Source organism: Trichosurus vulpecula, chromosome 7 (genome assembly GCF_011100635.1).
Source record: "Trichosurus vulpecula isolate mTriVul1 chromosome 7, mTriVul1.pri, whole genome shotgun sequence".
In the NCBI taxonomy this organism is placed as follows: Eukaryota; Metazoa; Chordata; class Mammalia; order Diprotodontia; family Phalangeridae; genus Trichosurus; species Trichosurus vulpecula.
In genome coordinates, this window is record NC_050579.1 from 147,988,674 (window position 1) to 148,002,316 (window position 13,643).

The 13,643-nt window shown below is 37.3% G+C and overlaps 1 protein-coding gene across 1 annotated transcript in view; it reads left to right on the forward strand.

Annotated features, from left to right (window-relative positions):
- The first annotated feature begins 1,961 nt into the window (after positions 1 to 1,961).
- GPRC6A (G protein-coupled receptor class C group 6 member A) overlaps positions 1,962 to 13,643 on the forward strand; it is a 30,525-nt gene continuing 18,843 nt past the window's right edge. The window contains exons 1-3 of the mRNA XM_036765725.1: positions 1,962 to 2,155; positions 6,554 to 6,857; positions 9,241 to 10,068. Coding sequence (XP_036621620.1) covers positions 1,962 to 2,155; positions 6,554 to 6,857; positions 9,241 to 10,068 — 1,326 coding nt within the window. The remainder of the gene's footprint in view (positions 2,156 to 6,553; positions 6,858 to 9,240; positions 10,069 to 13,643) is intronic.

Consider the following 13,643-nt stretch of genomic DNA (forward strand, 5'->3'; position numbering starts at 1 on the left):
TGTTGTCTCTCCCATTAGATTGTGAGCGCCTTAAAGGCAGGAACTTTCTTTGCCTTTTTTTTGTCTCTCCCACACTTAACAGAATGCCTGATACATAGGAGGTGCTTAATAAATGCTTAATGATTGACTGACTAAATATTTTGGTGTATATGGAAACTTTTTGTCTTTGACCTCCTTGAGAGATTTCCTAGCAGTGACACTGATCTCCTAACTATTCAACAAACAAAACACTCCTTCTCTTGGCTCTAGGCATTTTCTCTGTCTCTCATGACTAGAATGTTTTTCCTCCTCATGTGTGCCTTCAGGCTTCCTTCAAGTCTAAAAATATGGACATTTTGATCATTTTTTAGCATAATTCCAAGTTGCTTTACTTAATGGTTGGATCAATTCATAGTTCCACCAACAATGTATTAATGCGCCTCTTTCCCCACAGTCTATCTTACATCCACTTTTTCCATCTTTTGGTATCTTCAATTTTCTGAATGTAAGACAAAACATCAGAGATTTTTTGAAAATTGTTTTTGTCATATTTTTGGTGACTTGGAGCAACTTTCATATGGTTGTCAAGAGTTTGCAATTCTTTTGAGAATTTTGAGAATCATTTGATTGTGTTTGTTGACCACTTATCTATTACGGAATGCTTCTTGGTCTTACATATTTACATTAACTTCCATATCTTAGATATTTGACTCTTATCAGAGATGTTTGATGGAAATATTTTTTCTTACCAGTCATTGCTTTCCTATCTTAGCTGCAATGATTTTGTTGATGCAAAAGCATTCCAATTTCATATAATAAAAATTATCTACTTAAACTTTTTTGATCACCTCTGTCTCTTGCCTGGTCAAGAATTTTTCACCAGTCATAGCTATGGAAGGTACCTTGTTTGTTTGGTTTTTATAGTGTAATTTTTTAATATTCAAGCCACATTTTCATTTTCAGCTTGATGTGAGATATGGTGAAAGATGTACTATACCTAATTTTTGCCAAATTTTTTTTCCTAAAAGTTCTTGTAAAATAAGGAATTTATCCACATAATTTATTTCCTTGGTCTTATAGAACATGGAGAGTTCTAGTTTGATGGATTGTTTCTGATTTTTCCTTACCTAACCTGTCCCATTGATCTACTTTTCTATTTCTTAATCAATACCAAATAATTTCAGCCTTTCCTTATAAAAATAATTTTAGATCTGGAAGTGTTATTTCCATTTCATTATTATTTTACTCCCATTATGTCCTGTGAGATTCTAAACCTTTGTTCCTCCAAATAAATTTAATATTAAATACCAAATAGTATTTTTCTACATTTATAATAGCAATATTATAACTATCTCCTTGATGATTTGATTAATAAATCTGTAAATTAATTTCTGTAGTGCTTTCATTTTATCACATTAATGCAACCCAACTGTGAACCATAGAAATCCCTACAATTAGTTTTCATTCTTTGAGTGTTTTAGTGTTTTGTATTTCTATATTTCTGTACATTTCTAAAGAGATCACATATGTTATCAGAGTGAAAACTGACAAGCACAGTGCCTTATTCATAAGTACTTAAATATGTATTTAATTTCATTTCCTTTGGTCAGAAAGAGATATGTAACACTGAACTTTGAGGGAAGTTACTTTATGCACCCTGAGAAAGAACTCACATTTTTTTTCTTTGCCTTTTTCCTTAATGTAGTAAAAATACTTTTGTCAAAGCAAGATATACCCAAAGACCATCTGTAAATTATTCCATGTTTTTCTTCTCATTTTGGTGTTTGAGACAGTCTGTGTGAAAAAAACAAGTTCAGTTTCTACTATCAGCAGGCACATGGTTATTTAGTATGTCCACCTTTTGATTGTTCCCTATACCTTCACTGGTGTTTACAGATGAAATAAGACCCAGGTTGTTGGCCCTCCAGTGAGTTTAATTGACTCCCAGGCATTCACATAAAGTGAGCAAATGGAATGGAAACATGGTATTATTGAGAATACTGTTTCCCTGCTTTGTGACCATTTTAAATCTCTCCCAGCCCTGCCAGATTCCTGATGCCTTTGTGGCTGCCAGCTCTCCAGGACATATTGTGATCGGAGGTTTGTTTGCAGTTCATAACAAAATGACCCGTTCAGAAGAATATTCCAGAAGACCAGAAATTCAGACTTGTGAGGGGTGAGTAATGCCAAAAAGAACACATATTAGATGTCAAGATTATGCCATGGGAGCCAGTCAAGTTAATTGTTCCCTTTTACTCCTATTACCATCTAAACAGCTCTCATAAAATTGAAATCCATGAAGAACTTGATTTTAATGTTACATATGCTTGGTTAGTTGGATATATCCAATGAATCAGTGAGAAACATTCACTGCTACAGAAGTTCAATGTATCCTCCAAAGTTAGGAACAATTTGTAACTTCAATTGATTTATTTTTTTGGATTTTATTGAGCAAATGTTTTGAAAGTCTAAGAAGATGAATGAGAAGATATAATAGTCCATCCCTCACTACAAGCACAAAAAGCAAATTTGGATGTATCAATGATTCCTAACCTGTTATTGTGTTAGCACATGTTTTTTATCATTTCTCGAAAGAGGGTTTTCAACTTTATTCAGTAGGTAATAGCGAGCCATTACAGGTCTTTGGACATGCCTAAGCCTACGAATAATGACGATTAGTCTGGCAATAACATTTATGAATAGAGACAGTAAGGAATGAGAATGTGAAGACCTGAAAGGAAGTTACTGTACCAATACAGGCAGATAGTAAGTAGGATTTTACTAGGAGGAAAGCAGTGAGAATAGAAAGAAAAGAATTAGTGCAAGAGGTGCTACAGGATTAGAATTGACAGGAGTTGGTGACTACTTGAACATGAGAGGTGAGAGATATTAAAAAGTTAAACATAATACCAAGGTTTCAAACATGAGAGCCTGAGTGAATGGTGATGTCACTAACTAAAGGAGTAAAATCAGGAGGACAAGCTATATATTAAGAAGGAAGCCCAGTTTAGGGCATGATGAAGTTGAGATACAGCTAGAGAAGTCCCATAGGAGATGATTGTGTTGTGGGCCTGATCCCAGAAGAAATGTTGGGGGCTGGAACCTTCTACATAGTTGTGGTAGTTAAAGCTATGAGACTGAAGAATGAGATTATTTAGGGTGAATGTATGTACGGAGAGAAAAGGGAAAAGGGATAAGGATGGCAAAAGGACAAGAAGCCAATGAAAGCAATTGAAAAGAAGTTTCAAGTCATCCTTGATTCTTCCCTTTCTCTGCCACAGCCCCACATCCAATTGGTTGCCAAGTTCTGTTCTACTTACTCTCCTTTCACAATCTCTCTCTCTCTCTCTCTCTCTCTCTCTCTCTCTCTCTCTCTCTCTCTCTCTCTCTCTCTCTCTCTCTCCCCCTCTCTCTCTCCCTCTCTCTCTCTCTCATCTTTCCCTTCTCTCCACAGACTCAGCCACCACCCTAGTTCAGCCCCTAATCACCTCTCTTCTGGACAATGTCTTCATAATTGAACTGCCAGCTTTCAGCTTCTCCACCCTCCAATTCACCCTCCATGTAACTGTCAAAATAACCCTCCCAAAAGTGCAAGTGTGATCATAATCACACTCGTGCTCATGAAGTCATAATGACCTGAGGATACTCTGGCAAACATTAAAAATGCTTCATAATCTGACCTCAACCTAACTTTCCAAATTGAGTTCATGTGACTTCTCATTATGCACCCTTGATTACTACTAAATTGGATCACTTGCTGTTTTGCATGCATGATACTCCATCTCCACTGTTATATCTTTAAACAGACTGTCTCCTAGCCTGGAATGCTTCTGTTTCTCACCCCTGCCCCTTACAATCTCAGCTTCCTTCAAGGGTTATCTCAGGTGCCATAGTCTTCTTTTCCTGTACCCTTTAGTCAGCCTCCAAATTATATCACATTCACTTTGCATGCATTTTGTTGAATCTATCTCAGGGGTAGGGAACCTTCGGTCTCGAGGCCACATGTGGCCCTCTAGGTCCTTAAGTGCAACCCTTTGACAAAACTTCTGGACTTGGTCAAAGGGCTGCACTTGAGGACCTAGAGGGCCGCATGTGGCCTTGAGGCCGCAGGTTACCCAGCCCTGATCTGTCTATATCTAGATCTATATATTGGTATTCCAATCCCACCCCACCACCAATGAATAGAATATATGCCCCTTGAGGATAGAGGTTGTTTTGTTTTTGTGTCCCCGGAGTCTGGCACAGCACTTTGCATATAAGTTAAGTACTAAATAAAAGCTAGTTAAGTGAATGCACTGACCTGGAGATCTCTAGACACAGAGCTCTGTCCTTGGTCCTACACTGTTCAACATATTTTTTTTTTATCAGTGGACTGGATACAAAAATAAAAAGCATGGTCACCAAATAACTGGGTAATAGAACTGGCAGGATCTGGAATAAGGGGTTAATTCTAATAATATGATAAGTCATGGGAACAAAGATAAGTCTTACACTTAGGTCCAAAAAAATCAACTAAATACATATATGAGATGGAAAATCTGGCATAATAAATTATGTCAGAAAAGGACTATTAGTTTTAGATGCTTGAAAATTTGACAATATGTTTTAGGATTATAATGTAGATAACTAAAAAAATCTAATAATAGCACAGTGTCTAAAGGCAATAGTTCTACTGTAGTCCAAACTAGTGTGACCACATCAAGTCTATTGTATTCAGCTCTGACTTCCATATTTAAAGAACATTGACAAGCTTGTGATGTTTAGCTATGAAAAGAGAAGATTTAGGGGGAGTATGTAATCTTACAATAGAAAGGGACCCGAAGAATCACTTAAGCCAAGGATTACCTTCCAACATGAATAACTGTCTTCAAATACTAAAATGGCTTTTGTGCGGTTCTTTGGGTGAAGGGAGGGCCGATCAAGGACAGATAAGCAAAAGTTTCAGGGAAGCAGCTCAATTTTTACTCAATATATGAAAGAACTTCTTCAACTATTAGAGTTATTTTAAAATTGAATAGAAAATTATAGTAATTGTCCTGTCACTTAGAGATATTCAAGCTCTAGCTATGTGACACATCTGCCACATCATGACATTTTTAACTGCTGGAAATATTGTACTTTCCTAAGTGAAAGTTGAATTAGATAAGCCCTAAGATTCTATGAGTCTATGATTCTCTCTCCCATCTTTTTCATCAAAAAAATTACTAAATAAGAAGTAAACCTTGAGGATTTTTAAAAGTAACAGGCAGTATTATTCCTTCTAAATCCCTCTAGTTTTTGATCTGATGGCCCACTTAATTCCATTAAGATTCTCTTAAAACATAGGTGTGTCTCCTAGTAGAAATTAGATACTCTGTAGACTGCCTTAACTCTCTCCTATACTGCTATAGATCACAAAGCATTAACTCAGCTCTCCAAAGTGCCTTCTTGGTACCCAAGGAATAGCCAAAGTTTGGAGACATATATTTAACTAAGTCAATGAGGGAGAAAGGATTGGCATTTTGCCAAAATGACTCCAAAAGGGAAAATACTTGAAATTTTAAATCAAGATAACAATAAAATGTTTCCTGTAATATCAGTGTGCATATCAATTTTTATATTTTGTATAATATTTATATGTGTAAATATGTGTATATTACAAAATTTTCTGAATTACGAACTCTATATATAATTTTTGAATTCTCTTAGAAACTTCAAGAATGAAGGACTGCGTCTTGAGAAAAATACTGAAAGCTGTTATGAGACTTAATTGTTAGACCAAACACCTTTTCCTCCCCATTGTAACAGTTTTGAAATCAACATTTAATAGTGGTTTATCATCATGCCTCAAGTCTGGATGTACCAAAAAATGATGATTGACTACATTTTCTTAACATAAGCAATGCTAGTGAATGAAAAAAGCAAGCTGCAGAATAACAACACAGTATAGTAAGATCCCACTCACTCTTACAGATGGCCAGCAACCTCAACAATGTTGACAATGTCAGCCTCATCCTAGTCAGAGATAATAAACAGAAATTGGCTTCTGAGTCTGAAATTAGACACTTTATTCAATACGGGAGGACATCGGCTCTCACTTTCTCGATCTTATTGATTATTATTTAATACCTAATTCCAAATGAGCTTGGTTAACTATTTTGCCAGCTGAAGGGAGGTTAGAAGCAGCAAACTAGAAGGGGAGTAGGGATTGAGGGCACAAGTGAGAGCTATGAGGAAGGACAGCTAGTAGTTTTGAATCTGATAGCAATGTTGGATTCCCCTGAAACACAGGAGTCTGTCTATGAAGAGGAGACAGAAATGTTAAAAAGCAAACAGTCGTAACGATGACCCAAAGCTGTCAAGCCAAAGTTATGTTTATAATTCTCTGCTTCAAAAGTCAGAGTGTGCACCAGAGAAATATTTCCACCAAAAAAAGGCTCAAATGGACAAAGTTTGAAGAAATAGGCTTCAGTTATCTGGGCAATTTACTTACATAGAGCATTTCATTCCCCAAAGATCTCAGAGGAATGGGGCATAACTAGAGCTTATCAATGTATGATGTGCTATTTTTAAAAAAATACTTATTTCCTGGCAGCTTTGAAATCTCAGTGTTTCTTCAAACTCTCGCCATGATACACAGCATTGAGGCCATCAACAATTCCTCACTGTTACCTGGAGTTAAACTGGGCTATGAGATCTATGACACCTGCACTGAAGTCACAATAGCAATAGCGGCCACCCTGAGGTTCCTCGCTAAATTCAACTGTACCCAAGACGTTGTGGTGTTTCAATGTAACTGTTCCGACTATACACCAAGAGTGAAAGCTGTCATAGGTGCCAGTTACTCAGAAATAACCATGGCTGTTTCCAGGATGTTGAATTTACAGCTCATTCCACAGGTATGTCTTCTCTTGACCTCCATCTTGCTTTTCTATTTATATCTACAGTGGTTAGCATAATGCTTTGCACACAATAAGCACCTAATGAGTGCTTTTTCATTCATTTGTAGTTTACTTTTGAACATGCAAAATATAGATCTTCCCTGGGCAAGAGGACTTGTGAAGAACCTGGGAAAATGAGCTAGCCAGTATATAATTTTTTAGTTAATGGATATGCTGAGTCCTCATTAGTTTAGAGATTGTTACCTTTGAACAATGTGGTATAAATTTGGAAGACCTTGTTTCCAAGTCTGGCTTGGCCACTTAACTAACTATGTGGCCTTACTTAAGTTATTTCATGGCTCACAGGTCTCAAATTCCTCATTTTCAAAATGATAAGGATAGATAAGGTGGTCTCTTCTAATGCTAAAATTCTCTTCTACTCTATGGAAGGATTTCTCTTATTCCCAAAAGGACCAAGTAGCATAAAGCATGAAGATCATAGAACTTTGAAACTTACATCTTTAAAGGACCTAGAAATGATGAGTTTAAAATACATGGAAGATGCTGACAGATCTGTTCCATTATTCATCTGTTCTTGCAAGTTCATCTTTAAATAGTCTTGGCTGTAACTGGTCATAAATAGTTAGCTGCCATGATTACGTGTCATGCCAAGTTTTCTGTAAACTTGTTTTCTCCTTCATTGTTTTTGCCTCTGAGGTCATAAGGGGATACTGCTCATAGTTTTCCACCGTCCCCCTCAGTAAAGTTTTCAGCAAATAAGCTAACCTTGCTTTGCCCTTGTTTTCCATATCTCTTCCTTTGATAAAGATCAAATATTTGCCATAGCTGCAAAGCTTTACCTCCAACAAGATTTCTCCCACTCTTGTTTTAAGATCATACAAAATTCTTTGACAGATATAACAAGGATTTTTTTTTGTTCAGTGGTTCTCTGGTTAACAATATCAAGTTAGATACAAAGTAGAGAGAGATGTGCTCATCAAAGATACTCGTCATTGTCATGAAGGATGTCTAACACGAAGTCCAAATGTATGATGTACTGCCTACAGATCATAAATTCACCTATATGCTCTTTGCTTTTTGTTAATTGCTTAAAGTGCCAAAATATTACAGAACCTACTAAATGAAAGACACAAACATTCAAGAGTTCAGCCTAACAATCTTCACAGGAAAAAAAGTAAATAAGGAAGAACTATTATCCAAACTATGAGGTCCAGTTAGATGAACACTCTGTTAAGCTGGTTGGTCCATCGATTACATATCACTTGGACAGATATTGTAGACAGACAGTGAGTTGAGTCTAGAACTGAATGGAAGAGAGAGTAATAATATGATCTGGCAATTGATGTATTGGTGATGATGGGAGGCAGCGTAGGGCAGTGGAAGCAAAAGGGGATTGGGAGTGAAGGTCCTGGGTTCTAATCCCAACTCAGTCACACACTACCTATAAGGTCTGAGGCAAATCACTTACCCTCTCTGGGCTCAGTTTCCTTATTTGTAAAATGAGGGGACTATAAGATCCTTTCTGGCTTTCGATCTATGATCCCATGGTTATAGGCTGATAGTAATTGAAATGCTAAGCTAAAATGGAGTTTATATTAAAAGACTAATATAAAGAAAAAGTTACATTAAAATGTAACTATTTTCTGCTTAACCATGTATGTGGAAGGCTATATGAAAATGTTACATTGACTTTTGCTAAATTTCATCAAATAAAATTCCCTAAATACACACATACACACTCTCTCTCTGTCTCTCTGTCTCTGTCTCTGTCTCTGTCTCTCTCTCTCTCTCTCTCTCTCTCTCTCTCTCTCTCTTTCTCTCACACACACACACACACACACAAACACAAATACACACATTGGCATAACTAAAGCAAAAAATATCTTCATAAAATGAAATAATCAGAATTTAAAACAAGAATAGTATTTTGTATATATTATATGTATATAAGCAAAGGTATTTGACAATACAGGTGGAAAGAATCAGAAAACAGGCAAATATTTACTGCAAAACACTGAAAGGTACTATTGGGGATATTTTGAACAAGTAAATGACAAAGCCACTTCTCTCAAGGAACTTACAACCTAACTGGACACAATGTTTGAGCACATATAATTTTGTCACACAGAGAAAATAGATTTTTAAAAAAAAGAAATTACATTAGGTAATCAGGTGCTGAATGGTGTGGTTTGTAGACTACGGCTGTAGTAAGAATTCAGAGGCCAGTGAGGGTTGGATTTAGTCAGGGAGGAAAAAAGGACCTTGATGGAGTAGAGTAGAAAATTAAGGTGAGGAAGAATTAACATGACTTCAGACCATTTAATAGCCACTTGGGACTCACCATCCATCACTATAACTGAATTGTTTGGTCCACTTTTAGGTGAGCTATGCCTCCACAGCAGAAATCCTAAGTGATAAGATACGCTTTCCTTCTTCCTTTCGAACTGTACCCAGTGACTTCTACCAAACCAAGGCCATGGCACACTTGATCCAGAAATCTGGGTGGAACTGGATTGGCATCATCACCACTGACGATGACTATGGACGCTTGGCACTTGGCACATTTGGAATGCAGGCCTCAGCAAACAACCTGTGCATTGCATTCAGAGAGATCCTCCCAGCTTTCCTCTCTGATAGTACCATTGAGGTCAGGATCAATCAGACACTTGAAAAAATCATGGAGGAAAGGCATGTCAATGTCATTGTGGTATTTCTGAGGCAGTTCCATGTGTTCAACCTCTTTAATAAGGTCATTGAGAAGAATATAAATAAGGTCTGGATTGCCAGTGATGCCTGGTCAGCAGCTGTCAAGATCAGCGCTATTCCAAATGTCAAACGTGTTGGCAAGGTGGTGGGGTTTGCATTTAAAAGTGGAAATATGTCCTCTTTCCATGACTTCCTCCAAAATCTACACCTCTTGCCTAATGAAAACAATAAGCTCCTAAGTGAATATATCATGCTCTTGTCATCCTGTTCACATGTTAGCGACAGTGATTTGAATTATTGTATTGCCAACTATTCTCAGGAGAACTGGGACTACAGGGTGGTGGAAAGTAATTTCTCCATGAGAAATGGCTTCCTGTTGGACAACGCTGAGCCAGGTCATGTCCACAGTGTTCAGCTTGCTGTATCTGCTCTTGCCTATGCTATTCGGGATCAATGCAGAGATCGAAATTGCCAGAATCCAGCTGCATTTCAACCCTGTGAGGTACTGTAACCATATGTCCAATTCAATTACTTCACAAGTATTCTTGCTGCTGTTTTTCTTCCTTATTTCATTATAGCCTGGGTTTGTCTGGTACTTTTCTCCCTTTCCCCTTTGGAGAAAGAGGTATATTTGCAGAGTTGAATAACCTAAAATCATCTCATATTTCTGCTTTTTCTCTAAGCATTAGGAAAGATACATGAATGGGGATAGGGACTGGACCTACAGTTCCATAGATATTGGGAAATACTAGGTGAAGAAGTAGGCATCTTTTCAGCAAACTTAAGAGCTGCAGACAATGTGTGTCAGTGACAGAACTTAATCCTAGGTCTTCTTGGCATATCATTGTTTGTTTTTGAAAGAGAAATATAATTGAGTCATTTCCAAGATGGTTGCTGTGTTTAAGGCAGTTTTTCTTCAAATAGGGTGGTCATGGTATCGAATGAGAAACTAAGTGATATAGCCAGAAAGTTACCTATCCAAAACTAAATCCAGGCCATTTGATTCCAAGACCTTCTGGTACTCTTCCCACTAAAAAGAATATGCTGCTTCTAGGACCAATGGATGACCCATGATCTCAGTCACAGTGTCGATCTGTCTACTTATTGCAAAAAGTTAACTCTGGACTCTCCATTTGAGCTTTATACCTTGTCTGCTGGCTGAAATTCAACAACAAACTATTTATCTCCATTTTTACCCAATTTCTGAGACAAGATTGTGAGGGCCTATTAGTAACTCCTACAGCAAATCATGGATGTAATTGCATGAGATTCAGAGAGATTGAATGATTTTCCTAGGGTCACACAGCTGTTAGTAAGTGTCAAGGAAGGATTGGAACACAGGTCTCCTCAAATTCAATGCTCTATCTCCTATATCTCTCAAAACAGTAAATAAGCCACAGGCTATGTAAGCAATCCATTTTTCTTTACTTTCCCTTCTGAAAACCTTTCAAGCAGGGAGGAATTCAAATTAAAATTTAATTAGGATCCCGAAACTCTCACTGACTTTTCTCAAATATGTGCATGTGAATGGGAAGGCAACTTGTGTCTTTGAAAAAATGATACCTATTTTCCTATTATTTCCAACAATATGTTTGGATTCATTTGTATGTCTTGGGATAGAACTTACTTGAATACTTCAAAAGATTCAAAATACACCAATGAAGATACTCTTTTTTTTTCCACCAGCACAGATCACATGCCTTCTATGCTGTGGTAGACAGTTTTTATGAGTTGCTGTGGCCAAAATAATTCATTGTCTGTTGTCCAACTTTCTGGTAATAAGCCCCTGCACACTTAGTCCACCATCAGCCCACACTTGAAACTTTTCCAGCTTGGTAAGTCAAGTCAACAAGTATCTATTAAACACTATGTGCCCAGAGCTACACATTCCAATATTTGGAATAAAAATAGCTCCCATTTATATGGTGCTTTAAGGTTTGCAAAGCGTTTGTTATGAACTATTGCATTTTATTCTCATAACAAAAACTCAGGTCTAATCATCTTACTCCCCTTTCTGCTTCCCTCCCCTCACCCCAAACACTCTATAAATGCCAATGACTACCTATTACCCCTGGCATCTAATATAAACTCCTCAGTTTGACGTTTAAGACTCTTCACAGATGATCCCTCTTCCTATCTTTCTGTCCTTGCACATTACTCCCCACCATGCAACAATTCTGGCCTATTTGCTGTTCCTTACACCAGCTATATTTCATCTCCTTCCTCTGGAGATACACTGTATCATTATGCAAAACCCTTCCGCAATACTCATGTTGTGAAAGACTAACTATATTTTGCTCCCTCCTATCCTGTCCCCCTTTATTCAATTTTTTCCCTTGACCCTGCCCCTTTTCCAAAGTGTTTGCTTTTGATTACCTCCTCCCCCATCTGCCCTACCTTCTATGGTCCCCCCCCTTTTTACCCCAATTAAGTGTGTATGTTATTCCTTCCTCAAGTCAAATCCAATGAGAGCAAGTTTCACTCATTCCTCCTCACCTGCGGCCTCTTCCTTTCCAATGAACTGCTTTTTCTTACTACTTTTATATGAGACAATTTACCCCATTCTGTCTCTGCCTTTCTCCCTCTCTCAATATATTCCTCTCTCATACCTTAATTTGATTTTTTTTAGATATCATTCCTTCATATTCAATTCACCCTGTGCCCTCTGTCTATGTGGTCTATGTGTGTGTGTGTGTGTGTGTGTGTGTGTGTGTGTGTATATATATATATATATTCCCTTCAGCTACCCTAATATTGAGAAAGGCCTCATGAATTATACACATCATCTTTCCATGTAGAAATGTAAACAAAACAGTTCAACTTTAGTAAGTCCCTTATGATTTCTCTTTCTTGTTTGTCTTTTCATGCTTCTCTTGATTCTTGTGTTTGAAAGTCAAATTTTCTATTCAGCTCTGGTCTTTTTACTGAGAAAGCTTGAAAGTCTTCTATTTTGTTGAAAATCCATATTTTGCCTTCGAGCATGATACTCAGTTTTGCTGGGTAGGTGATTCTTGGTTTTAATCCTAAGTCCTTTGACCTCCGGAATATCGTATTTCAAGCCCTTCGATCCCTTAATGTAGAAGTTGCTAGATCTTGTATTATCCTGATTGTGTTTCCACAATATTCAAATTGTTTCTTTCTGGCTGCTTGCAGTATTTTCTCCTTGATCTGGGAACTCTGGAATTTGGCGACAATGTACCTAGGAGTTTTCTTTTTGGGATCTTTCTCAGGAGGCGATTGGTGGATTCTTTCAATTTCTATTTAACCCTCTGGTTCTAGAATATCAGGGAAGTTTTCCTTGATAATTTCTTGAAAGATGATATCTAGGCTCTTTTTTTGATCATGGCTTTCAGGTAGTCCAATAATTTTAAAATTATCTCTCCTGGATCTATTTTCCTGGTCAGTGGTTTTTCCAATGAGATATTTCACATTGTCTTCCATTTTTGCATTCCTTTGGTTCTCTTTTATAATATCTTGATTTCTCATAAAGTCACTAGCTTCCACTTGCTCCAATCTAATTTTTAAGGTAGTATTTTCTTCAGTGGTCTTTTGGACCTCCTTCTCCATTTGGCTAATTCTGCCTTTCAAGGCATTCTTCTCCTCATTGGCTTTTGGAGCTCTTCTGCCATTTGAGTTAGCCTATTTTTTAAGGTGTTATTTTCTTCAGTATTTTTTTGGGTCTCCTTTAGCAAGTCATTGACTTGTTTTTCATGGTTTTCTCACATCACTCTCATTTCTCTTCCCAATTTTTCCTCTACTTCTCTTACTAGCTTTTCCAAATCCTTTTTGAGGTCTTCCATGGCCTGAGACCAATTCATATTTTTCTTAGAGGGTTTTGATGTAGGCTCTTTGACTTTGTTGACTTCTTCTGGCTGAATGTTTTGGTCTTCTTTGTCACCAAAAAAAAAAAAAAGATTCCAAAGTCTGAGTCTGAATCTGAGTCCCTTTTTGCTGCGTGTTTGTGTTCCCAGCCAACTACTTGACCCTTGAGCTTTTTGGAAAGGTATGACTGCTTGTAGAGTAGAGAGTACTTTGTCCCAAGCTTTAGGGGCTGCGCTGTTGTTTTCAGAGCTACTT